This window comes from Alligator sinensis, unplaced genomic scaffold (assembly GCF_000455745.1).
Source record: "Alligator sinensis unplaced genomic scaffold, ASM45574v1 scaffold404_1, whole genome shotgun sequence".
NCBI lineage: Eukaryota > Metazoa > Chordata > Crocodylia > Alligatoridae > Alligator > Alligator sinensis.
The window spans coordinates 3,557,203-3,584,965 of NW_005841839.1; the positions used below are offsets into that span (position 1 = coordinate 3,557,203).

Sequence of the window (27,763 nt, forward strand, 5' to 3'; positions counted from 1 at the left end):
CTAGATCTGGAGTCCTGTGATTTGCTAACACAAAGGGGACTGAGGGGAGAAATCTAGAGTTCATTACTGCTCACTTCTCCCTGCACAGAGCTTTGTCTGCAGGAAAGGCATATGTGCTCTATTTTGAATGTGCTTTGCAGAATATCTCACAAATTAAGTCTAATTTGGGTAATCCAAGCTCATTATGATCTGTTGACAAGAACAGAACATTTATTGTTCCAAGCAGTGTTTCTCATCATGATTTTAAAAAAAAGAGAGAAACCAGAAGTGGGCTGACCAGTAAATTGATTACCACTTCTCATTAGAAGCCCGACAGGGACAGAAGGCAGGGTCCGATCAAGCATCCTCTGAAGTTTATGCAAAGACTCAAATGGACTAGAAAGTACTGGATCTTATCTGTTCTTTCCACAAGGTCCTGCTTCATATATGACAGCAGGAGAGAGCTCCAGCTCAATGTCAGCCCCACTCTGTGCCTCTGGCCTGGTTCTTTATTCTCATATTCACTTTACTCTGTGCCAGATCAAGGTGGTGAGACACACAGCTGCATGCTGTGAGGCAGCAGGCAGACCCAGCAAGTCTTAGTAAGAAGAACAGAGAAGATCTTGGATCTTCTGAAATCCAAGCATGCAGTACGAAAGGAAGGCTTTGCCTTTGTGGGGGGAAGGGGAAGCATCTCTTCTTCCCCTCCCTGCTAAGTTTGGATAGTGGTGATGATAGTGGAGGTGATTTTAAATGGGTGATATGAAGTCAATTCTCCATTCACCTCCCTGGCAAATCTTGAGAGCAACGAGTTGGCTGTTGCCCCTTTGCCACCACCAAATGTAACAGCAGGGTACATTAGTTTGATGTTTCTTCTGAAATGATTGGCAGCATTGACCTTAAACTGTTAACCATTATGCTTCTGGGTTAACAAAACTTTGGGATGAACAGGAACAGTTCTCACTTAATTCAGAGCTATTATTTTAGGTTCTCAACTTCCTTAGATTCAAGACAACCCCTTGAAAAAACGCCAGCTCTTAGTTTTCACTAAACACTACAGAAAAGCAATAGAGCAGCTCTGCTGCAAGGAACTTAGAAAGGCCACAACAAATCAACATGGTTTTAACACAAGTTGATGGAGAGGAGGTACAGATTGGACATCTGAAAAAACTACTTCACAGTTAGGGCGGCTAGGAGCTGGAACCAACTTCCAAGGGAGGTGGTGCTGGCCCCTACCCTGGGGATCTTTAAGAAGAGGCTGGATACCTACCTGGCTGGACTCATTTGAGTCCCGTTTTTGTTTTTAGGGTTTTTTGTTTTTTTTGGGGGGGGTTGTTCTCCCGCCCTGGCGGGGGGTCGGGCTAGAAAATCTATTAGGTCCCTTCTGACCCTAAAACTATGAAACTATGAAACTATGAAACACTGTGGAATCCAATTCGAAATCTCTGGTTTTATCTTGTGAAACACATTTGCACATCTAACAGTAGCATTGTGTGGCACCTCACAGCATCCTTGAAAGGATCTCAGGGCACCCTGGTTGGGAATCATTGGTTTAGGATACCAGTACATTCAGACAGACATCAAAGATCTGTTTATACTTATCTTCATCATCACAAGGGGTGGACATTAAACATTAATGTCTGTTTGTCAAGCATGTGAGTTCAATAAGCAAGGCGTTTGGGTAACGAAAGAACTTCATTAGGTACTGGGCACTCTACAGTATTGCTGAGAGCAGCATCTGGACAGAAGCTGGACTCTCAAGTGTATCTACTTGCAAGAGGCAGTGTTGTGGTTATTAGGCTGGAACATTGACCAATCAATTTGCTAATTTCTGTATGTAACCACAGTAATGTATCCATAGAACACTCCCACAGTCCAGAAATGGTATCCTCCTCATCAGAGAGGGATGGGGAAATGTATGCAAGACAGGTTAAGTGACTTGTGCAAGAAGCTAGTAAGAACCACCCTTAGAGTAAGGTACAGCCCCTGGGAGTTCCTGCTATCTAGACCTGTGCTTTGCTTCAGTTATACTTGTGTAAAGGCAGAGTGACTTTGTGAAAGTCAGCCAAACAACTCGTTGCTCATGGTCCTGTAGATGCAATCAGAGCCTGGCCTCACCCTGATCTTTGAAGCTGCTTTTTCTTTGGGAGCGGGCAGGTTTAAGGGGTTTGCTGTTCAATAACCCCCACACCTGGGTAAAACTTCCAGGCAGGTCTGCAAAACAGTAGATAATTGAGTAAAAGCTCCAGCAGTAATTAATCAAGCTGGAGCAGTTCCTGCATAAAGCAATTTGCCAGAAGATTCAGTTATTGATTCCCCAGGAAATACCCTGCCTGTGGCTATTACACCTAATTGGGTTAATATGTGGTTCCAGTCACTCTTGCACATGGGATAAATATATGGCATATTTCTTTTGCAGCACTGAGAATAGATTCCCCAAGTCAGGACCTGCTGTGTTGAATACAATTCTTGTTGCCAAAAAGCCAGAAGCATATTGGGTTTTATTAACAGGACTCACCTGCAAATCAAGGGAAGAAATTCTTCTGCTCTATTCAGCACTGGTGAGGCCTCACCTGGAGTACTGTGTTCAGTTTTGGGCCCCACACTTCCAGAAGGATGTGGACAGATTGGAAAGAGTCCAGCACAAAGCAATAGAAAATGATTAGGGGCTTCAGAGGTAAGACTTATGAGGAAAAGCTGAAAAACCTAGGGTTATTTTGCCCAAAGAAGAGAAGATTGAGGGGGGATTTGGTAACAGTCTTCAAATACCTGAAGGGTGATTACAGAGAGGATGGAGATGGGTTTTTCTCCCTAACTGTAGGGAGACAGGATGAGGAGCGATGGCCTCAAGCTTCAGCAGGGGAAATTTAGGTTGGAGATGAGGAGGAACTTTCTAATTACAAAGGTGGTCAAGCACTGGAACAGGCTACCTAGAGAAATTGTGGAATCTCCATCCCTGGAAGTTTTCAAGAGCAGGTTGGACAGACACGTAGCCAGGATGGTTTAGTCAGAGATGATCCTGCTTTGAGCAAGGGAATGGACTAGATGACCTTGTGAGGTCCCTTCCAGCCCTACTTTTTTATGATGCTATAGTCTCCAGCTTGGCTGGCACTAGGGGTGCACTAATAGAGATTTTTTGGGCCGATACCAATGGCTGATTTTTAACCATCCATATCAGCTGATACCAGTCCAATTTCTGATATGCAGCTGGGCAGCTCCAGGCTCTTCCCAGCGGGGGGCTGGGCTGCCTTTGAGGCAGGCAGCAGAGGCACTGGGAGGGGGCCTATGGGAGAGTGGCTGCAGCCTCCCCAAAATTCATTGTAGGACCCCAAACCCCCTTCCCAGCACTGTTGCTGTCCGCCCTGAGCGCAGCGAGTCCAGCCCCGCAGGAAGAGCCCAGCACCACCTCCGGCCCCAGTCTGCAGCAGCAGTCCGCCCTGGCTATGCAGTGCCTGCCCCTGCCCCAGCCCCACTCCCTCCCTTACCGTGGGGGCCTCGATCTTCCCCCCCACACCTCTTCCCACTACAACAGATTTACCAGCTGGACACATTATCGGCCACATCACCCAAAAAAACCCCAATGCTCCAATACTGTCAATTCTCCTTATATTGGTGCTGATCTGATATGGGACCAGTGTATGTGTGTACCTCTAGTTGGCACCAGCCATCCCTTCAACTGCAGGTACCAGGCTTTGTAGTTTGAACTAGAGTTAGACTCTGTAATTAAGATGGGAACAGGTTATTGATTTAGAGTGGGGGCCAACAGCACACACTGCCCAGTGAGTCAAAGCTGCCTGTCTGGACCCTTGAACAGAAACATTTACAGATTCTGCTTTCCAAATGCAAGCCTGGCCTTTAGGCCCTAGCCCAAGGCCCATTAAAAAACAATGGACATACTCCTGTTGACTGCAGGGTGCTTTGGGTAAGGCCCTCAGGATCTAAATGTTCTTCCAAGTTTCAATACTGGAGACAGTGGCAAATGACACTAGCGATCTTGAGCTAAATCCTACCCTTACTCCCTTTGTGAACAAACCACACCACAGTCAAGGGCCACAAGTCCACCTCTACTCAGACTTCTGTAAACCAGGGTAACCCCAGAGAAATCAGTGGAATTACACCTTCATAAAACTTTCACGAATGACAGGAGAATCAAGTCACTGATTTCCAAGGGTGTTCACTGGGTTTAAGTCAGCAAAGATTTTAGCCCATTGGATACAAATATAATCCAATGCTGCAAAATCTGCACAGAAACCTCCTCTTGAAGACCCCCAAGGTACAGTAGAGCACCACCTCCCTTGGAAGCCCATTTCAGAGCCTGGCAGCCATAACGGTAAAGTAATGCCTTCTGATATCAAGCCTGAACCTACTGTTTATCAATTTGTGGCCGTTATTCCTTGTTATCCCAGGTGGTGCCTGGGGGAACAGAGCCTCACCTATTTTCTGCTGGTCCCTCCAGTGAGTTTATAGATGGCCACCAGATCCCCTCTCAGTCGTCTCTTGTGGAGACTGAATAGATTCAAGACCTTTATCTTCGTAGGGCCTGGCCTGCTGTCCCCTGACCATGCGAGTGGCCCTGCTCTGGACCCTCTCAATGCTAGCCACATCCCTCTTGAAGTGCGGCACCCAGCACTGGATGCAGTACTCCAACTGCGGCCTGACCAGCACCGCATAGAGGGGAAGGATCACCTCCCTGGACCTGCTTGTGATGCATGTGTAGATAGATGCACAATAAGGTGCAGTTAGCCTTACTGACCGGTTCCTCGCATTGGCGGCTAATGTCCATCCTGGAGTCCAATGACTCCAAGATCCCTTTCAGCCACTGTGTTGATGAGTTAAATCAATGTTAAAAAAATTTATAAGACATAACTCTACAGTACATAGTATTTTTCCCCCAATACTTGTATTTTCTGAGTGGTTGCAGAATATTAATGAGCCAGGCATACTCTTTATATACCCACTCCATTTCTAGCTAAATGTCTATGTTTGAGTCAGTCTTGCTGTCAAGTAGATTTATTTTTCCTTCAAGAACTATTCCAGTTACATTACTTCAGCAGCAGTATTTTAGCTGTACATTTACCTGAGGACAAGGATAGACCAGAGGTTGAAAACTAAGTTTGCTAGAGCATCTCTTCAGTCTGCCCTAGTCCTAAAGCTATTTTAATCTGCCAGTTTACTAGTATGAGCCAAGTGTCCCAATGCATTTAGAATCAGTTACGCATTGAGTCTTTACACTAAGTAAACTCCATGTGCCCCCTGACCCATTACAGTGAAACCTTTCTGTCTCGATTGTAGAAAGCAAAAATTACCAAAATTTTAGGTACTTTCTGAACAGATTTTGCAGAAGGGGGTCGATTCTTCTGTCATTACACCAGTTATGTCAGAGGAACTCTGTTGTCCTGTATAGATACTCATGATTTATCCTACTGTAGAAACTAATTAATGTCTTACATTTGAAACAAGTAGCACCCTGAGCACTGGATGTCAGGTATTTGAAGCTGCAGTTTCTACCATGCTGAGGGAAACTGAGGCACTGTTAAACAAGATAGCATGGACAGAGTGGATCAGTTTTCATACCCTATCAGTGTTGGCAGTTCAGGATGGACACAACATAGGACAACCAGAAGAGGAGGGAAAGCTAACTAGAAAAAGAATTACTTTAAGTGAAGGTGCATTGAGAACCCAGTGCAGAAAGCCAATGTGTATATAGCATGGGCTCTTGGTATTATGTGGCACAAGGTACAGTTGTGTGGTGTGGGTATCATATGCTGTGGGTTACAGTTACTTGGAGCCTTCTGAGATAAAGCATGAGGCCAGCCAAGGTAGGAGGTCCAAGTACACTAGGACTGCTGCATTCCAGCATTGCATATACTGCTGATCTGCTCCAAAAAGACTGTGACTACATTTGACACTATGGGTTTTGTGGCTGGCTGTGCCCTGACTGCCTCATCCCTGCTGTGCAGTAAGGAAGGTCCAGATACAACCCCACATAGTGGAGTAGCTGCACAGTGCAAATCCTTCATAAAAAAAGCAACACACCCCTTCCAGCACCCACATCCATGTCTCCAAGCTCAACTCTTCTCCATTCAGATGACTCAGGATGAAATGCTCTTTGCTTGAAAGTTCTAATGGAACAACCAGAAGAACAGAAGCAGTATTAAACCTTGCAACGCTCATATTATTTAACCACTATTTGGCATAAACACAGTGAACTGGTCTGCCTGGCATAGTGCAGCTGGTACATTCTCAGGTGCAGATAAATTGTTCATCCACAAGATTTCACTTTCACACAGGGCTCTTCTTCCCTGGATTCACTAGAGGACACTCAACAAAGACTTTCCCACTACCTACCTTCAGTCTTCCCCCCAGTCCTTCCCATACCACCCCGGCTTCACCCCCACATATTTACCTTAGTCTTACGTTACTGTACTCCAGTCTCAATTCTCCATGACGATGCCGCTCCAAAGAAGGGAATCCCATGCCCGACACCAGCTCTCTTCTGTTGTGTTTGACTTTGAGAACTTTTAATACTCACAAGCAAGGTCTGGCACATTTCTCCCCCTGTGAATGCTTTCTTCCCTTTCTCTCCTATGTTTACAAAGCCAGACTGGGGCAAGGAAATGGGACTATTGCAGCAAAAGCCACCCTCCGCAGCCTCAGAGAGGAAAGGCGGTCTTGTGTTAAGGCACAAGCTGGGGACTCTGTTTATCTGGGTTCGGTTCTAAGCTCTACTAGGCTGCAGCTGATGTTGGGCAAGTCTCTTAGTTTCTTGGCATCTCTGTTTCCCATCTGTAAAACAGTGATGTTGGTAATACTTCCTTTGTCTATCTCAGCTATGTGAATACGAGACTTCTTGAAGCAGAGATAGTCTTTTACTTATAGAGCACTTAATGTCACACGAGGCCCCAGCTAAGATTCTAAGCCTTCCTGTAGTATAAGAAAGGTGTTACGGTAGGAAGGAAACTATAACCGAGTTCGTAACAGCTGAAATGCTGAAATGGCTACTACGGAGAGAGACTGGGGTAGCCAGAGCTCTTAGAGACAACTTGGAGCTTCTGCTTGAAGGCATGTTAATAAAGGCCTTCCAGGGATGATTAACAAATGTATGGCATGTAGGGCAGCCATAGAGATCATCCAATATGGCCTTACCTCTATTAGCCAATAGAATTAGTTCTTCACAAATAGCTTTCCTACCTGACAAAGGCATGGAGCTTGTTGGTTACAATGTTCCCGCAGTTCAAAACCCAAGCTCAGGGGACAGAGAACAGGGCTCATAGGAGCAGGGGAGACCAGCAGGTTCTGCCTGAGAAATAGGAGTCATGGTCAGTCTCCAGTATCTTTCAGCAAAGTAGGACTTCATTGAGGTGCAGCCCATGGACACGTGGCCTCCTGCCATCAACAAGGAATGACCACTGCATGTACTGGGAACTTTTCTGAGGGAAGTGAAAAGCCTGAAGGCAACATCATATCAATGCCTCCACTTCAAGGAGGCCCCAAGCCCTTTACACTGTGTGGGGAGGTGAATTATCTTCCTGCACTGGCTCAACAACTTCCCTTCGTAAAGGGCATCCTGGCATAAACTGGGGAAATCCTCTAAAGTCTCAGCTACAGAGCAGACACTGAGTTCCCTGGAGACTCCAGCTTCTGTTGGAGTGAGCAGTGGTAAATAGACAACAATGGGAGCTGCTCTCCATACATTCACAGCAGAGACACACCAATCACAGCCTGTCAAGTGGGAATTTCTCTAGCAGGCGGCAGTAATAACCCTGTCAGCAAATAGGGGTGCAAAAGTCATTGGCAACACCCACCATAGCTAAAGTAAGAGGTGAGACAGGGCCATTTCAATTAGATTGCAATGGCTTCCCCTCAGGACCCAGAACCTGTAGGTTTTGTGACAAATCCCCTATAAAAAAAGTCTGATCAAACTCCCAGGGAACCTTTCCATCAACTCGAGGGATCAGACTTAGTCAGCTCAGGTTTCTGTTGGATCACAGTCCAAACAAAACAGCAGAAACACCATCTGCACATCCCACCTACAGACCCCCCAGACTCCTCCTCCTTCCTCATTGTTAGGGAAGGGGAGCTCAGCTAAAAGAACTGAAGTCCCCACAGGGATCTCTTAGCACCTGCCATGAAGGACAGAGCTGGAGTGCAGGATCACACGAGAGGGTGTGAACAGTGGCTCATTCCAGAAATACCTGACCTCTGGGCTTTGGGCACTCTATCATTTGAAACAAAATGCTTTGCCCCCAAATCCTGCTATTGTACAAAGAAACTATCTTTGTTTGAAAGAATTCCTAGCTGATAAGAGGACTAAATGAAACCACTCAATAGGAAAGAGGCAAACTAAGAATAAATTAGCTGCAGAGCTGTAGATTTAGGCTGCTCGTACAAAGGCTGAGGTGGTTACATGTACTTTGCCATGGAACTATTCCCCTCAATTTCCAAAGCCTGACTACAGTTTGGAGTCGGCTATCAAACAGGCATGGTATTCTCTCTAAGTGAGGAGATAAAATTATGCTACTGAAAGGACAGCATGTCAGACGGCTTCCACGTCACCAAACAGCAGTTAATGAGCAGTGCCCTCATTGATCCAGAAACTCACATTCAGGAAAACAACCACTGCAAAGCTGGATCACAATTGGAGGTCCAGTTACTCCAGACTCAAGTTTTCAGCAGTGGCCAGTACCAGATGTTGCAAAGCCCAGGACAAAGCCAGCAGCATTATTCAGCTACCATTCAGAGAGATTCCTTCCTAACCTTTCCTGTCCCTCCGCAACCAGAGATTGGCTTAAATAAATTAAACATCTGACCCAACTCCATTTAACCATCCTTATTATAGTAACTTGAGATGAACCCAGAAGTATTTAAAAAACACAAAACAAATAAAAACGCTACATTCACTTATACTCCTGATTATCTAGAGTGACTTTGTGTTCCTAGTCTACTCAGAAACCACACTTCAAGTATCAGCTTGTCAAAATTCTCTCAACAAATTGGCTTGAAAACTGCATTTACTGAACAAAAAGTCCATGAGAAGTGTGCTCTTTCCTGAAAAGTTAGGGTTTTTTTTTGGTTTAAAAATGGAACACACTACTCCATCCTCCCCATTTTTCAAACAAATGCCTTGGTTTTTTTTATATAAGCTGTTGACATTTTGTATAGAAAAACTTCAAAAAGAAAGAAAGAAAAAAAACGTAATTCATGTTTATCTCTGTTTTCTAGAGGGGAAAAATATATTTTACCAATCAATTCTACTTTTACTGTGCCTCCTTAAATCTTCTGGAAGTCTGCAAAGGACAGCTTGATCCACTGCCACATATCTGCACTCTTCTGGGGGGCCAGTCCTCAAGCAGCATAGCCACCTTTGTGTGAAATGTGGCAAGAACATGCAGTGGAGGGCTGAAGGAACCTCGGGTTAGGGGATCCCCTATAAATGTCGCCTTACAAACCATGGAAGATTCCCTTGGGTTGAATCCTCAGATGGTGCGATTAGAGTTATTCCACTGAAACCAAGGGTCTCCTGCCTACTTTACCTGCAGGTGGTTGATACCTGGGTAGTAGGTAAAGCACTTACTCTGGGGAAGCAAAGGAACAAGTAGCAGAGAGATGCAAACACCACCTGGAAGCAGTTTCTTACCTGGTTCAGATTAGCTTTGCAAGATTCACTTTCCTTTTGCTAGTTACATAGCTTCAATATGGGTTACTGGACAGTTTCTCTTCTTACATGGACTTCAGTGGCTATCTAAGGGGAAGATTTGACCTCAAACTATAGGCTGACAGCCCCCCCTACAAAAGGTCAATTTTTGGCCCTTGCATCTCAACAGCTTAATCAAAACTCCCACCTTGGGAGGCCCCCTGGTATTGGCTTATTAGGGAATCTTCCTCAGTGGCTAGACTTTCAATAGTGTAAAGAGAGTTTCTGCCTTTGCAGATGACTAATGAGTTCACTGTATGAAAGACTGCATGATCTCTTTCTCCCCCATGTAGAGCCAGGCCCAATGATCTTTCTTCAGGCCAGATGGGAAGGGAGCCCTCTGTGCCTGGATCTACTATCTCCCATGCAGAGGCAATAAGTTACATTACAGTTGCATCCATTTCCTTGGAGCCTGTGTAGGGCTCTTTAGGGGAAGGGGAAAGGAGGGTAGCCTGAGCAGAATGGCTGTAGGAACAGCCCTAAATTAGGATGACTTGCAAGTGTGGCAAAAGGCACACCATCCCCTTTTAACCACCCTGAGGAGTCTATTACCTGCTCCCAGAAGCTGCCTTCAAACTGGGGGACCCTATTAAAGATGGGGCGACAGGGATGGCCATGTTCCATGCCGAGACTTTCCAGTAGAGCCTGGTGGAAGCATGGGAGCAGCAACAGGGACACACAGCTAGTGAGGCTGTACCAGCCCTCTGTGTATGGCCTTACTCCCTAGTTCAAACTGAGGAACTAGTAGATTTTCAGGGTAGACCCTGAAGCTCATTTCATGGTGCGGAGGGTGGGGAAACCTTTGTTCAAACACAATCACGGCTGTCAGGGACCCGAGCCACCTTTACCGTTTCACTGCAGGAGGGCGCTATTTGCCAGTAAGGACTGTATGACAAGTTCCCACCGGCAAGAACCATGATAAACACCAAGCTCAGGCCTTGGCCTGTGTTGTACACTCACTATGTGATGAGACAAAGAGGAGACTGTTCTCTAATCTGAGAGAGCATCTCAGCAGAGGACAGAGTTCAGTTGTACTCTTCAGACACTCCCCTGAGCAGGCAGCACATCAGGGAGCTGGGCAGTCTCTTGGCACTAAATCCTTTGCACTTGCAGCTTTATGGCACTGATTGGTGCATCCCTTATCTGTTTAGAAAGGATGGTTCATTTGTGTTTCTTACTGCTATGTTGCATGTTAAGTTATACTAAGAGGTGAAATCGCAACAAGGTGTTTCCATGGCTGCCAGACATTTTTTCGCCTTCTTTCCCAGAGAATTTCTAAGTTTGCTTTTTTTCATTCCTTTCAGACCAAAGGCAAATGCCAGAATCTTTTAAATTGTCCATGATACGGAGTTTCTGGCCATGGCACAGCTTTATCTAAAATGTTAAGTCACACCTCACTGGGACTAGATAGAAAGTCCTGATAATCAGCAAACAATCCCATGCACTTCACTAGTTACAGCATTCCCGCTAAATGACTGGAAATCCCAGAGACCTTGGGGCAGCAGGAAGAGGAAGCAAACACACAGCCTACTCTGGCTACATGCCAGAGAGCCGTGCTTTAGTGCCCCCTGGCTTCTGGCCTGAGTTACCACTGCAGATTGTGGCAGCATTTCCTGAATCAGAAGTGAATGTTTGCCCAGTTGTTTCTCAGTTTAATCTCTGTAGTGTAGACTAACCTGCAAAGACTGAATCAATTCAGCCTTGTGCTTTTTTTTTTTTTTTTTTTTTTTGACTGTCTGTACTTAGCCCTCATGACTCACCTAAGGTCATGCAGAGAACTGGTACCTGGTCTAGAAGTCCTGGTTCCCTATCCCCTTCTTTAGCTTCTGGAATTCTTTACTGCCTTCACTGTTATTCATGCAATGCATTTGACATCAGTTCTCACCATCTATTACATTAAATAAAGGCACACTTGTATTCTTGCTAAGACTCAAACACAGTGAAATAGATTACCCAATAATCGATGCCTCCAATCAGTTCTTCATCACCCTGAATATCAATTGAACTGGGCTGCTCAGCGATATTTGGGCTTGTTTGCAAAAAGCGCTGCTTTACATTACTAGACAGAGCCTGTAATCCTCCCTAATCTAATCAACTCCTCACACAGAGCGAATTCCATGGAAATCAAGGTCAGAGGCAGCACTGCCAACAGGGGAGAAGAAACTCCTTATTTGTTTCTATCACTGACTAGCAGGGGCTTTTCCTAGCACACTAAATAGATATTCTCTAAAGGAATCTTTGCTCTCAGTGGAAAACCACATACACCAAAAGGTGACATGCAGAAGGCACGGCCTCTTTTCCCAGGCCTTCCCTTGGCTCACCATACACTCAGGAACCCTTTCCCAGGAGCAAATAAGACCTATAGTAGTTTGAGATAAGCATGCTCTAGGTTTGCAGGGCTGGTTTGTGCTTGAGCATGAACTATTTAAAACATACAATAAGGATTATCCCTCCTTGAGCAGACAGTTCATTAAATCCACAGCAGTTGCTGGGCTGCAAATTTACCTTTGGCTTTACAGTTTCAAACCAATGGTTTGAACTTCCCAGAGTCTGCTCCTATTGCCTAACTGGTGAATGAAAACAACTAAGGGTGTAGGTGAATGCAAACAACTAAGGGTAACATTTTTAAGCACATGGAAAGACTTGGGAGCCTAGATCCCATTTTCAGGCATCAGATTTTTAAAGGAATTTAGATATATCTAAACATGCAGTTAGGTGGAATTTTCAAAAGTGCCTAACTCAAAAAAAAAAAAAGAAAAAAAAATCAACAGACATATGTGCAAGCTAAGAGCTGACATTTTCCGCAGAGACCTTTGAGTCTAACAGGCTTGAGAGGCGACTGCATTTTGTACATATAGCTGCTCTAAGAACCTGGTTCTATCTTATTAAAAGTGCCCCATCTAGCTTAGAATTATTAATATCATGTAACCCACCTGAAAGTCAAACACAAGGTTATTTTCTTCTTTTGCATTCCATTCATTTTCTGCTGCCATGAAAGGGTGAGTACCTGCAATAAGGCATTTTTAATCAAGAGGTGCTAAATGGAAAGATGGTGATGGGTGCTGGCAACCCATACCAGCCAGTGGTATTCTGATGACTGAATCTTCCCAAGAGGAAGATGGAACTATGCACTGCCTAGGGAGAAATGCTATTGTGTGTGTACGCCAGCTGCTGAATGAATCCTGCTGGTGCAGCAGGATTTAAAAGGATGGGGAGTGTGCAGGGAGCTGAATGGTTCTGCTGACTCACTCATCACTAATTTTACACTCCTGGGGGACTGTTTGCATCCCATGCTGACTGTGCTCAGGCCCCTAGTTGTCTGTGATGCCTGCTCTGTGTTGCATGCACACTCTTAGGGCTTGCATCTATAAAGTCACTCAACATTTAGAATGTGGCAGCAAGCCCCATGGACTCTGACGCCTGCAGTTACTGAGCAGGCAGGTCTTTACTAGGAATAGCTGTTATCCCAGTGAGAGTTAAACTAGACAATTTAACCGTGTTTGATTCAGGGGTAAACAACTGTTTTAGTTCTCACTGGCCAAGTCTACACGAGATGCAGACTGTTCAGTTGTTATTGTGCAGTCATTTAGTACTGGCATATAAAAGTACTAAATGACTGCGTAGTAACCAGAGTTACTGCACAGTAGCATCCCCGAACGGCTTTTTAGTGATGCTGACTGTTCAGTAGCTCATTACTACTGCGCAGTAGTGTTGCATCACGCTTCATGCCATGTGACACTACTGAGCAGTAGTAACAAGCTACTGCACAGTCAGTCTTGTGTGGATGCAGCCACTATGGGGTAATTGGTGGTCTAAGCACAGCTGAGGTGCAGTAAGTCCCTGCCCGCTGTGAATCGCAGAGATATTTGTATGTGTGTGTGTGGACTTGCAAGGAGTCATCTGAGTAAGTGGGATCACAAATGGAGAGAGTTCAGAAGTCACTGCTGCAGGAATGACTTCTACTACCTGCTGTCTTGAAGCCACTGGTGCTAATGGGGGTCCCATCTATAGAGGAAGGGCACTGCATCCACGAAGACCTTGGCAGTGTCAGGTAAAAGTCCGTCTTGGTGTGTGGAGTCTGGCAGGTCACTGCTGTTCTTTCCTCTGCCTGTAGCAAGTGGGTATTTCTGAATCAGGCATTGGAGCACTTCGGGCTAATGAGAAACTGGTTCTGAAACAAGGGAGTATTAGCTCATGTTCCACATTGTGGTCCCATGATTACCTTTGTGGATGGTCTTGCCTACATGCTGCACTGGCCTGCAACCTGGTCACCTTCATCAGTGACTCTTTCATGTATTGTGTAAGTGCTGATGTTGGCCTGAAACTGCTGCAGGATGTGGCTTAAAGCACCAGGGCTTTTCAATCCAACTCTGCAGCGACCTGCATCCCGGCATGACATATTGTGACATCATGCTGCCAGAGGTACCATACAGCTGGTCTTAGCTACTGGAAGTTATGAGCTATTAAGATTTGCAAAACACTATATAATGGGTAATCCTGTCACTACCCTAATGATGTATGGACTCGAATCTCCAATTTTATATGGGAGATTCGGGTTAGGGCAAATTAAGTGCTTTGCCTAAGACCATACAGTAAACTCCTACTGGAAACAATGCTCTAATTTAGGGCTTCCCATGCCCCATTCTCTGCTCTGCTCAGTACCCTGTGCTGGTCTTTTGTAAAAGCCCCTGGGATCACTAGAGAGCCTGTAGTATTTTTCCATGGGGGTAGGACAGCTAGTGCCAGTTCAGGTCATCATGCCCTGCCTTGCTAAATTACGCCCCCTAACTAAGTGGGTGCTGGATTCTTCATCTCTTGTCTGCAGTTGCTGGACAGCATGGTGTTGTTGCTACGATTGCAGGGCTGGGTGAAATGGTCCCTGTCTCCCGCTTACGAAGCATTTTGGTGGTTTTGGAGAGGAAATGGAAATCTTGTAGATGGTCAGAGCTGAACATGTTGGGTTAGGCATCAGCAGGTCACAGTCTGACACCCAGAAGGGCAGCTGTAAAGCTGACAACAGATTCAAGAATTAAGATGGACTCCTAGGTGCCTCATTTGTCCATACACCAAGGCAAATTCACACTTTCACAGAAGGCACTTTGCACTGGCCCAGCTAACACAATGTCGGAAAAGCCACTATACAGTCTGCTTTTGCCCACACCAAGTAATGTCCTTAGATCACTTTCCTTCAGAGCCAACACAGCCAGCTCTATTCCACCCATCTGCTGGTGCTTCTCATTACACTTGGTGTATTAGGTATTCCAAGGCCCAAGTTATTCTCAGGTGGTGCAGCCACCCAGCCAGCCACGGCAGCTGTGGTACAAGGTAGAACTCTAGTCAGGGGCCAAACCAGCCCCTGGACCCCTTCCTGGCCCCTGCCAACCAGAGTCCTGTCAGCACAGGGGTAAGCCCAGACTTGAACCTTGGTTTGCAGCTATGCCTTGGGGTCCAATTAGCTGGCGCATCACTCCAGGGTCCCAGGGCTCTGGAGAATCAACAAGTTGCCTATGACTGTGGCTTATTGACAGCAGGGGTGAGTGCTCCCCTCACTCACACCACTGGGACTCAAGGGGGTGCCAAGCAAGAGGAGAACCTTGACACTGGTTTACTGGTGCTCTGTACATTATGCAACCACTTGCACCTTGGTGCAGCAAGCTCAAAATGGCAGCTCTAACCCACCTTGGGTAAATAGCTACAGTTCAGACCATGCTGCTTTCTTGGGTGGTTACCAGAGTGCCATAAAGACTACACCCATGCCTGAAACCACTCCTTCCCTCCCTCCCAGAAGGGTGAATATTCACTCACGGGAGACAAGCGCCCTAACTAGACCAACAAGATCCTCAAGTTGAGAGGAAGACACACCTCACTGCAAGTTGCGCTGCTGGCCCCCGGCCTGAGCACCGATTGACACTGGGGCTTGGAAAGCATCCTTCAGGTACAGCTGGGCAGTGGGAGGTCAGCTGGGGCCTGATCCTGTTTCCATAATCAGTGTGTAGCTCTTGTTACTGTAGGGGCAGGCAATTATTTTGGGCGGAGGGCCGCTTACTGAGTTTTGGCAAACCATCGAGGGCCACATGACAGGCAGCCCAGGGCAGATTAATATTAATTTTCTAAATTTTTTAGGGGCCTTGTGGGCCAGATAGAATGGCCTGGTGGGCCGCATCCAGCCCGTGGGCTGCTGTTTGCCTACAACTGTGCAGCCAGCTGTTCCACTGAAATCAGCACGGTTAGTCTTGTGTGCAAGGTTAACCACTCTGCCAGAGCCTCACAATGACAAGAGCACTCTGGGGTTAACAATCCACCCGGAGAAAGCAGGTAGCCCTGTCTCCCTCTGTTTGGTTTAGATAACAACCACTTACCTCGCAGGCCAATGTCCTTCTCCTAAGGAGTCAGGTTCAGTGTGGCAGGGGGAGCCCTAAATAGCAAGGGTTTCCCCAAAATAAATACTCACCCCCAGCCTCTGTATATCCCACATACTTTGCAGCCTGTTGGGAATAGCCACTGAGCTATTCACACTGCTGATGCATTACATTTAAAACTGTGGAAACATGCAGTGCTGCTCCTGGTAGCTGTTTATACCACATGCTTTGGCAGTTAGAGATGGTGGCTATCAAACCTAGGTACAGGGCAGGATGGTCATCTCCCCAACAAACTATGAGGTGCACCAGGGACCAGGTGTGCATCTCAAACAGCCTCAGCACAAGCCTCTTAGGGCTAGAGTGTGGGATGTGCTGAGTGCAGCTTTTGCTGGGGTCTGCTGGGTATGGATCTTGCCAGCTCAGCCAGAGCCCCTTTTCATCTCTCCTGGCAAAGTTGCTACCTGTGCTCCAGTTTGAAGCCTCCATTGTGATAACCTGTAAGAGGGGCACACAGCCACTGTACTGCCCAGGTAAGTTGGATGGAGGGCCTGGCCACCAGCAGGGGCCTCCTCCAGTTTACACAATGGGTGACATCCTCAGTGGGTACAAGTTGCTATTGCTCCATGGATGGCACTGGAGTCACCCCAGAATCTCCCAGCCAAGGACCCATGTGCTCGTCTCCAGAGGCTAGAGAAATAACTCTCTTCAACCTCAGTAAGCCCACTCCTCCCCCCAGATCCAGAGAAGTGGCCTTGTAACATTCAGTCCCCCACATAGGTCCCCTGTAGAGCCCTGCCTTTTGGGGCCAAACAAAGGATCTGATTAACAGGAGAAGGAAAGGGAGCTTTCGCTTTGGCTCCAGGTTACACCACTGCCTCCCTGGTGTGTCTCTGGGGAAGGCAGAGAGTAGGTGGAGGTGATGTGCCCATGATGCAGCCTTAACAAATGGGCATTTCTGCCTTCATTCACATAGCTCTGGGTCATCTGTGCTGCACTTCCCTGATCAGGGCTCAACACAGCTCTCCATATTCTACACCTGAGACTCCCTGATCCTCCATCCAGCTGTCACACTATCCCTGGCCCTCTCTAGTTGCAATCCCAACTCTTAAGATAGAGCCTGTTCTGGCAGTGAGGAGGGGACATACTCCCTGCCCAAGCAATACTCACCCACCCATCCACCCCCCGCCTTGTACAAGTCCCCTCCTGTTGGAGCAGCCCAGTATTTTGGAAAGTATTAGAAAGGCACCAGTGAGTCATGTGCAGCTGCAGTGCCTGGCAGGCAGAGCAGGGCTCAGTGCCATGCTCCCCCACACACGGAGTTGGGGTCAGGTTTGCTGTACAGGAAGATCAGGACTGGCTCACAGCCACCCCGAGTGAGGCCATGCCTGGAACAAGTCTGGCAGCATCACAGGAGATGGTTCTTCCCCTTTACAATCCTGTAATGACCAACCTCCCACTCCTCTCTCTCCCCACAGCATCTCCAACAAGGAACTCTCCGAGCTCATAGAGCGACTGCAGAAAAATGCAGACCAGGTGGAAAAAAACATTGTGGAGGCTGACTCACGGATGCAAAACGTAAGAAACAGGCACCTGTGCAGTGTCCCCCCTACCCCCCAGCTCAAGCCCTTCCCACAAACCCACTCCTCCACCCATCCATGTTCCTCCAGGTGCACCTAATAGTTCACATGGCCCTTCCCAGCCACCCACTCTCCAGCCATGCATTACTCTCTGCTCAGGGTCCCCTACAAACACAGTCTGGCATCCACTGTTCCCCACCCCTACCATCTGTAAGGCTGCTCAGCTCCCTGTCTGCATGTAATCTCCATCCACTTCCTTTTTGCCATGCATGCTCAGCTAACCACCCTTACCCTCTGTCAATGCACCCCTTCCCCCCATCCTCCTACTTGTTCCAACCTTGACTGCAGGTTTTCTTTATTTAAGAAAAACACTTGCTCCACTGCACGTAGCTTTTCAATCCTCACTGAGCTCTTGGCTCAGACCTGATCATGCACAATTCCTCTTGTACCCATCAGCCTCTCCCCGCCCGGTGCTCCTACTGCTTCCCCTGCTCTGTGATGACAAAACCTGAGAACATTAAGTTGCAGAAATGCCCACAGTCCTGTACAGGCATAGCTTTGTGTGGTGTTTGCATTTACATTTCACCCAGTTGAAGCTGCACTGCCTACTTTCACTTTCCATTTACAGTTTCATCCACTTGCCATTTCTAAGCAACCAAGACACCCCTGAGAGGTAGGAGATTTCACAGTCCAGAGAGGAGTATTTAGCCAACCTATCCAAACCCTTAAATAAATACCCCTTCCCAAAACACACAAACCTTTCAACTGGAACTAAAGTCCCTTAATGTATTTCTAGTCCCATTTGGTTTTGTTAAAATTATTTAAATTGCAGACCTTACATTCGGATCTACCAGATCCTGCATTAAAAACTCCCTGTTGGTTACTGTTCTATGTAAACAGCAAGAGCAGACTGTCCTCTCCAAGCGGGCCCTTACTGCATTTGAAGTCCATCCAAGGGAGCATATGCCTAATGCCACCAGTATTAGGACTTATTGCTAGGCATAAGTGGAGTGATACATAGACAGAAAGGTACACCCTTAGACCCTGGTTACCAATACCTTGAAGAAGGGTTCCTAGGAGTCCTAGTATACAGAAGTAGTAGTAGTAGTAGTATAGAGAAGAAGCTGGAAGTCAGCTCTTTGTGGAGTCTTGTCTCCGCCGCACATCCCAGTAAACCTGTGATGCAATTCATTTAAAGGAAATACCATCATGGTCAGCTACAGCTTTGCCTTGAGAGCTTGCATGCATAACAAGAAAGCAAATACATATTAATATAGATAGAAAAGGAAAGACCAGGAGTAACTTGGAGCAAAGTCCAGCTAGAGACCAGCCTTCCCAAGCAGATGTTTGTGGGCAGGACCTCAAACGTATCTGTGCTAGGGAAGTTGTGTGGTGGTTAGTGTCATTCACAGGTACCCCACTTCCTTATACCCTCCCCACCAATGCACTCAGTCCAACCACATATTTAGCAGCACTGCATGTTGAATGCTTTTCAGCCAGCTTGTCCTTCAGCCATTCGGTTGGTCCCAATTTCAGCAGGCTCACTTTTTTCTTCTTACCACTTCCAAAGGACTTACACAAGATCAAGGCTAGCCAGCCTGCTCAATACAAGGATGTCACAGCACGCAAGCTAACAGAATCAGACAAACTCCTCTACGTGTTGGATGGCGATGCAGCAGTTGCCAGGCACATGAAACACCCACAAGGCGACATGATCACAGAAGAGTGAGTTCAGGGGAGGGGAAATCTGTATTGGGGTCTGACCTGAATGGATGATGCTTGTGTGGACTTGTTTTGAGCAGTGCCTCTGTCCTCTCCTTAGAGCCAGCAGGGATTTCTGCAACACCTAGGGAGCATCCTCAGGTCCTCACTCTCTTTGTACTTCCTTGTAGTAGAACACAGTGCTGCAGCCATTCTCCTTCAGCCTCTTCCCAGCAGGTCACTACAAGAGGCAGATACCCATTACTACCTCCCAGAGAGCCAGGCCAGAGTCAGAGCTCCAAACAAGCCAAAATAAAGAAGTCCTGGTCACAGCTGAGCTCATTTTCAACCCTCACTCCCCCTCGGAGCAGGCACCTCCTGCTGTAGCTTGATTTACCAAACATCCTCAAGCCCCAAATAAATCCAGACAGTGCAGTCTGAGGCCTGTCCTTTCTCCAGGGAGGCTCTCACAGCCACAGGCCTGTTCAGTTCCTCGTCCCACCCAGGCATGTGTCATGGGTGAGAACAGCCAGCCTACACTCACTTCTGAATAAGCCTCAACTAGGGCAAGTTCTCCCCTTTATAGCCTCTTCCCTCGAGAAGGACACCCACTACAGGTGCACCAAGCAGCACTGATAGTACTCACTGCTACACTTTATTAACCCTTTTCCAGGTCGGTGGGGTGTGTATGCACTATTACAGGAGTGTGTTGTATAATATAGCATAACTTTATAGCGAGGCCTCTGACTATAACTAGGCCACTTCTCACTAGTCAAGCAGTGTCAGATCTGGTTGGCAGTGCTGAGGTGAGGATAGTTCTGTTAGGAGTGCTCTTCCCTCTAGGCCAGTGCTGCACTTCATCAGCCTGGTGTGCTAGAGACATGCTGATGCTGATGGGATGTGAAATCAGGTTCATGAACCCTTGCCACTAGACATTTCCTTCCCATAAGGGCAGGAATGTCAGCAGAGTCTAGCTCCCAGTCCAAGTAATTACCATCAGCCTGTAGCTGCAGCTTGTCTGCACTTCCTGGACTACCATGCTGTGCAGCATGTCATTAAGAAGCTGCTGCCTCCTACCCCAGAAGTGGCTGCATTTCAGTGATGGGAACAGTGATTGCCATGTGCAAAGTGCAAAATGCTTTATAAGCAGTCAAGATGGCTGAGGTAAATGATCTAAACTGCTCTCAGCCACACAGGAACACTTGAAAAGGGAAAGTTAGAATCTCTGGCAGCTTTTGGTGGCAACATGTCAAGCATCGTGTATAATGTGGGTATGGGTGTTATTGCCCTGGAGTCCTCAGGCTTAGCTGGGCTGTGCTCAGTGTAGGACCTAAGTGGGGAGGGAGCTGCCCCCTCATAATCTCCAGGCTACCGGGGATATCTCTGGATTTATCTTGTGAATCATGTGTAGGTGTTTGCACACCCAGATATAATATTGTGTAGCACCCCATAATACTCCTACAAGGATCTCACGGTCTCCAGGTTGGAGCTGAATGTAACCCTGGGATCACTAAAGCATTCTGACCACCCCACCTTCCTTTCCCAATGCACTCATACTGTATGCAGGAGTCTGAGAAAGTGTGACCAAGAGCTGATGACACCAATTCTACACCAGCTAAGGCACAGCCCGCACACCCTGAATGCTCTTGTCTTTCTGCAGCATCCGGCAGCTGAAGGAACGTGTAGCAAACTTACGCCTGAAACACAACCAGATCTACAACTTCACCCCACAGGAGGTTGAACCACAGGTCAACTGGTCAGAGGTGATTGATGAGAAGCAGGTATGATGACCTATGCATGCTGATGCCCACCCCTGGTGGCAGGGATCCCTGTTGCACACTGGTACTTGCCCCAAAACCTTGCACATTTCATTTCCTTCCTGGAAAAAATGCACCGAGGAGCTCTCCTTAAAACCAACAAGGTAGCTTAACACTGCAGGGAGCAGAACAGCATAATGGATCTAAACCAGTGGTTCTCAACCATTTTAGACACCATGCACCCCTCCATAACTTTTCTGAATTCAGTGGCACTCTATTTCAAACCTGATTTCATCTGTTTTATACTATGGAAAAATCTTAGAGCAATTCTTCTATTGTACAGAACTCAGCCCACAGTAGATCAGAATGTTTTTGACACTATAGATTACTATTTGAAATCTCTGGATTTATCTTGTGAATCGTGTGTAGGTGTTTGTACACCCAAAAGTAATATTGTGCAGCACCTCATGATACTCTTACAAGGATCCCATGGACTCCAGGGTGAGAATCACTGATCTTGATACTGAGCAGGGGCAGAAAAGGATGGTTTGCAGTACTGGAGTGAAATAAAGACACAAATGGTTTTGGAACACCAGGATGATATGGAAAAGAGCAGAGGATGGACAGGTCAGCTATCCCAAACTGAGGTTTTGCCTGTCCAGGACATCTGTTCTGATTAGTGGCAATTCAGACATGGTGGAGATTCATGCAAGTAAATCAGCAAAGCAAAGCAAAGCAGCGTGTCACCAATGCAGCCTGTACCTGTTAGAAACATGGGTAATCTGCATCAGTACAAATCAGTGCTCCTAGCTGCTTGCACCAATGCAGAAGTGGCAAAGATCCTAGAGAGCAAGCATGGTTTAGAGGCTGATGACAGATCTGGTATTCAAGCACTCTGGGTTCCATCCCCAGCTCTGTTCCTGCCCTGCTGGGTGATCTTGTACAAGTCACCTCACTTCCTTGTGTCTCAGTCCCCCAATCCATGGCATGGGGAGAATGGTACTGGCCTCCTCTCTAATACTGTCAGAACTACAGGTGATGTGATCAGCACTATGAAAATAGATACTGCTGTCATAGCTTTCCCCATCACCTTTTTATTGCACCTTCTCCCTTCCTTCAACCCACCAGACTCCTCTATCCATCTAAAGTTAAATACAAATGGCCTGATTTGGAGCTGAGACAAAGCAGTGCAGGTCCATTGAAGTGGAGGCAGTTATGCTGGTTTACATCAGCTGAGGGTCTAGTGCTTCTGAAAAATTACTCAAAGGGGAGCTGTAGAGCTGTGCTGTATCCCTGCCTTGCACTTTACAGGCACCCTTTGCTGCTGGCAGTGGCTGCCCCATGATTGGAGAAGTCCCTGTACTGTATTTAGAGGATAAGGGAGACTAGGACTGATAGGAACCCTTCTTTGCCAGAATGAGCCTGCCCACTCCACCCACTGCATTCAAGAGCTGGATCCAGCCAAATAAAAGGCACCCAGTCTCTCCCTGGCATTGGTTTTGCTCCTATTCAAATTGCCACATCAGCTTCACTTTGTAAATCCCCAGATTGGCCTGACCTGCCAAGGGCAGCTCAGCTTGTCTGACAAGCGCTTTGCACTGGGGAGGTGATGCTGGCTTCGCAGTTCCACAGTGACGGCTCAGGCTCAGCTGCCTCAGAGAGTCATGGTCCCTGTACTGGGGGAGAGGAGATGGTCTGGCAGTCAATTGCTTGTCGTGTGCTCAGGAAATACCAAGCACTACTCATTAGCATTCAGTGCCCAGGTGGGACCTGCTACCTACCCCTTCCACTGGCCACTGCGCATTCCTGGGCACAGCCTTCTTCTGCGGGAGTCAATGACCAGACTCCTAGATGGCTTATCTTGGTCTCCAAGAAAGAGCACAGGGAGCTGAAATCCCAGGCTGCCAGTCAGCACATGGAGACCACCAGAATGGGTTGGACCTCTGGCCTCTAATAACTCCAGGGAAGCCCTCCTGGATGTTCCTATCATGCAATGACATTAAGGCAAAAAAATCCTTTCAAAATGGCAGTGGGGGATGCTTTAATAAAAGGTTCAACTTTAGTTAAAGCACCCCCACTGCCATTTTGAAATACGGGGTGCTGAATACATGAGATACTGCAGGTGTTTTAATTAAAGCAACTCCAGAGAGCTGCTCTAATTAAAAATGCCCCCTCCCCCTGAGCATGTGTATAGGTGCCCATAAGCTCCCTAAACACTGAGAGAAGGAGCTGCTTCTAAATGTCTTGCCCTTCCAGTTCTTTCCCCTCCCCCCATCCCCCCTGCAAGCGTGTTGGGATAGAGGAGGCCTAGCTCAGCTTCCCTGGTGCCTTTCAGAAATCTGAGTGTCCCTCCTCCCCCACCTGCACACACAACACCCTGTCTAGGTGCTGCAGCCACAGAGATCCTACTAAGACATTCACCCCCTGTCTGCTTTGATGCAGATGGCAGTTGTTCAGGCTGGGAGTTTAGCTGCTCTCAAGGTATGTTTACAGAGGTCCCTGTCACAGTCAGGGCATCTGCTCTCTGCTGCCCACTACCACTTGCAAGCCCCTACTCTGGAAAAGTGGGGGTGAAGCCCTCCTGCAGCCACTCTTAAGACCTTTCTCTCCAGTATTTTTGAGTGGCTGCCAGGGACATGAGCAGCTTCATAGCATTTCCAGGTGCAGCACCCTTTGGAGGTGGGGAGAGGTGCTTGGGAGCAGGCACCTCAGAAATGCCAGGGACACAGTGTAACATGCTCTCAGAGACATCCAGAAGCTACAGGGTGCTTCTTGTCACTAACTGTAGCTTCTCTGTGCCCCAGGACTTGTTGAACAGCAAGGGCTTTGGGACCGACCTGCCGCTTGTCAACAGTCAGGTGGAAGAGCACAACATCTTCCACAATGAGGTGATGGCCATCGGACCGCACATCAGCAAGGAAGGGGACAAGGTAGAGTCCATATCCCCCTCATGTCCACACTGCTGTTCAGTGTACCTGTCTTGTCTGCCCATCTCTGTTGTGGCACATGCCAGCCCCCTCTATCTCCCATGCCACTAACTAGACTCTGCTACCCAGGGGCATGCAGAGCAGCCTGTTAGACTGGCAGAGAAAGGAACTGGAAGGACAGGCTGGGAGACACTAATCCAGAGGGAAGGACAGGTGGTCAGTAATGTGGGGAATGCAGGCCCCTCACCTGCATGCAGCAAGAGACAGGCCTGAAACAAACCCTGTATTCAGATGCCTCTTCCCTGCCTGGATATCCAAAGTCCACACATGTAACCAGAGCTGAGTTTCACACATGGACCTAAAACTTATTATGGGTCAGAAAACAGATAGAGTGCCTCCCCGATGCAACCCCCTTTTCCCTATAGACCTCAAGTCATTCCAGATCTGCCCTGGGGACCATCTCTGCAATTAATGCTTGGCATCTCCCCTTTGCTTTTAGGAATATCAAAGTGACCTCCAGGTGAAATATCAGAAGCTGCTGGTAAGTACTTCCTTCAGCCCTGAGACAACTGATCTGGGGTGATATAAAAAGAACTGGAAGGTGGGGTGAGGGTATCTGTGTGTGTGAAGGACAGTGAGTGTGCAGAGGTCTTACTGAGGGAGAGGAGGATGGCTGGGTGGGTGTGGACCCTCACAGCCTCTGACTGAGGGAAGTTCTCAAATGCTTCCTCCAGAGGCCTCCTTGCCTAGCGGAGAAGGGGACACAGGGCCAGGGTAAGGTGTGGTGTGCTTCAAGGCATCTGCTCTTTCTCCAGGGACTGGGTGCTGGTCCCCTATCTCTGCGACTGACTGTCAAGCCCTGAGACTCTGGTATTTTTGCCTTTGACAGTCAGACTCCCAGCAGCGGCAGCAGGATTTGAACTCCCTGGAGGACTACATGCAGCGCTGCACTAACAAGCTGTACTGGCTGGACCAGCAGGCAAAGGACAGGATGAATTATGACTGGAGTGACCATAACCTGGACTACCCCAGCCGCCGCCGCCAATATGAAGTACAGGAAATCCTCGCTATTTGCGGGTTCAGCATTCACGGTTTCAAATATTCGCAAATGCCAAACGCACATTTTAAATACACTTTATACACTTACAGGAGCTCCTTGGGAGCTCTGCACTTGCTGCCACCGGGCTCCCACCACCGCGCTCTCGCTGTCACTGCCAGAGCTGTGCCCCCCCAGCCACCAGGGGCACTCTGTTCATGAATGCAGATTGTGTTCATGAACGCAGTGCCTTATTTGCGGATTTCGCCATTCGCGGGGGATAGGAGAATGTATCCCCCATGAATGGCGAGGGTCACCTGTATATTTGTCCTTGCCCCCATGCACATGCAAAGCCCCTCTACCTTCTCAACTGTCTGCTGCCTACGGTGTGTGTTACCGCAGTGCAGAGAGACCTAATGGGCAGGGGATTTCTGGGATATAGAACACCAGGGTGCTGCTTCTCGCATTGCCCTGGGGGGTGAGATCAGACCAGTTACTTCCCTGACCTCCTCTGTAAAGTGCTTTGGGCTCTACAGCTGAAAAGTGCTCTGTAATTAGACACTAAAGGTGCCTATCCATGAGCAGCAAGGCTGCTCCTACACTGTAATTCATTGATTAATTGAGTCTGTTGGAACGTGGTAATTGCCGCGTTCCAGCGTCTCATGTATCGGCACTCCCATGCTTAAAAATGGCAGTGGGGGCATGACAAACTTTAGATAAAGTGCCCCCACCGCCATTTTTAAGTGCGGGGACACATACATGAGAGGCTCTGGTCGCTTTAATTAGAGCACCTTCTCTTGGAGCCACTCTAATTAAAGCACCTTCCCCCTGGCTATCAGAATACCTGTATAAATGCCCTAACAGTTTATCATTACATGTACAAAGGACCTATGCTCTAAAGCAGGAGGGGGGTGAAAGTTTTGTGGCCTGAAAGGGAACCTGACTCTTCTCTCACTTACCCTGGGTGGTGGTACAGAGAGAGTCAGGGCCAGAAACTAAAAATCAGCTGCATGGAAAGGAAAGTAAGAGCTAAAGAAGTGGCTGAGGAGGGTTGGGCCTTTCCTGCCTTGAATTGAAGGAGGCTCTGACTGATGAACCAGGCCCCTTCATTTTAAGATGGTACAACTTGAGGCTAAGCAGGGGTCCCTTCCTGTTTCTCAGTAACAGGCCTCCTCCCTGCATTGCTTCTGAGTGTGAATGTCCCACTCTGTCTAGAACTTTATCCACCGGAAGCTTGAAGAGAAAGAGGAGGCCATCAACAAACTGCACGCAGATGGGGAACAGCTGCTGGTCCAGAACCACCCAGGGAAGAACGCTATTGATGTGAGTTGCTCAAGGAGTGCAGGGGACCTCCGATCTGTACATGCCCTACAGCACATGCCATGTGGGTAACTCCTGCTCATTCGGCCTCCCAGTACAGTGAGGCATCTCTCCATGGAGGCAACTCCCCTGCTCTTTATCCAAGATTGGTGGTGAGCAGGGGGGCAGTGGGATGCCCCTGGGCTCCAGACCTATGCTGAAGCTGCAGCTCCAGCCGGGGGATATAGGGCCAGCCAGGAGCTGCACCGACAGTTTGGTGAGCTCTGATGCTCACTGCACACGTGCTACACAGCCAAAGCAGAATGCAACTGCAGCTCCCACATCACTCCTGGATTTGCCTCTTGAGTATAGAGAAACAGACACCTCTTTAGCATAGCTCTGCACCCCATCCCTGTGGTCTCTATTGTTTGTACCCACAAAAGGTAGAGCCAACTGGGAAAATTCAACACTTGATTGAAAATGGGCCGTATTTTCACAACCTTTATCCCCAGAAATGCATCCCTGTTTGAACTCTACTGAGCAGCTTTGGTGCAGCGCAGGGAGTTATGGCAATCTCCTCAGATACCCCTCCTGGGACATGGAAGCTGGTGCTTCCCTGGGAAGGAAGCATATTGGATTAGGGTCTTTTGTGGTATAACTGTTTGGGCTTCCATGGACTTACATAAGGAACAAATTTGGCCCAGCAACAATCTGGGCAATTGCTTCCAGACCAATAAGAGTGGGATAGTGCATTGCCACTGTTACTCTGTCACTAGTACTGCTTTGCAAAGGGTTAGCCCCCATTCTTGACAGAGTAAACATTTCACATCTGTTCTTCTCCAGAGCTGATAAAAAGCTACTGTATATCTCAATGCCATCAGCACTGCTCCTAACCCCTAGTTATGATGTTGCTGTTGTGTTGCAGGCTCACATCGAGGCAGTCCATGCTGACTGGAAGGAGTATCTCAATTTGCTGATCTGTGAGGAGAGCCATCTGAAATTCATGGAGGATTACCACCAGGTACCAGGCCCCAGGGGCTAGCAGGGCACCTGCTTCTCAATGCAGCCCCGGGGGAGCAGGTTCCAAGTTATCCTTTAATACTGGGGGCAGCACCACATGCTCTGGTATCTCTTCTCTGATGAAGTTAGATGATAGCATGCTAGACCCATAGGCTTGCAGATTTTTATGGCCAGAAGGAACCATTGAGTATAAGGCAGGCCAGAAAATTTAACCTTGTTGCTTCAATGTCAAGCCCAATAACTTGCTTAACTAAAATGGGTTTACCAGAAAGGCATCCAGTCTCAACATGAAGCCTTCAAAGACAGCAAATTCACTCAAAGAAGAAGACTGGTTTGTGGGTTAAGGCCCTGGCCTAGACCACAGGCCATCTGGGTTTTCTTCTTGGCTGCAATGCACTTCCCATGTAACCTTGG

At 47.6% G+C, this 27,763-nt stretch overlaps 1 protein-coding gene across 1 annotated transcript in view; it reads left to right on the forward strand.

Moving 5' to 3' along the window:
• PPL (periplakin) overlaps nucleotides 1–27,763 on the forward strand; it is a 56,945-nt gene that overhangs the window by 4,963 nt on the left and 24,219 nt on the right. The window contains exons 2-9 of the mRNA XM_006015552.3: nucleotides 17,508–17,607; nucleotides 19,180–19,334; nucleotides 20,971–21,091; nucleotides 23,872–23,997; nucleotides 24,494–24,535; nucleotides 24,884–25,045; nucleotides 26,246–26,353; nucleotides 27,255–27,350. Of these exons, the coding sequence (XP_006015614.1) occupies nucleotides 17,508–17,607; nucleotides 19,180–19,334; nucleotides 20,971–21,091; nucleotides 23,872–23,997; nucleotides 24,494–24,535; nucleotides 24,884–25,045; nucleotides 26,246–26,353; nucleotides 27,255–27,350 (910 nt within the window). The remainder of the gene's footprint in view (nucleotides 1–17,507; nucleotides 17,608–19,179; nucleotides 19,335–20,970; nucleotides 21,092–23,871; nucleotides 23,998–24,493; nucleotides 24,536–24,883; nucleotides 25,046–26,245; nucleotides 26,354–27,254; nucleotides 27,351–27,763) is intronic.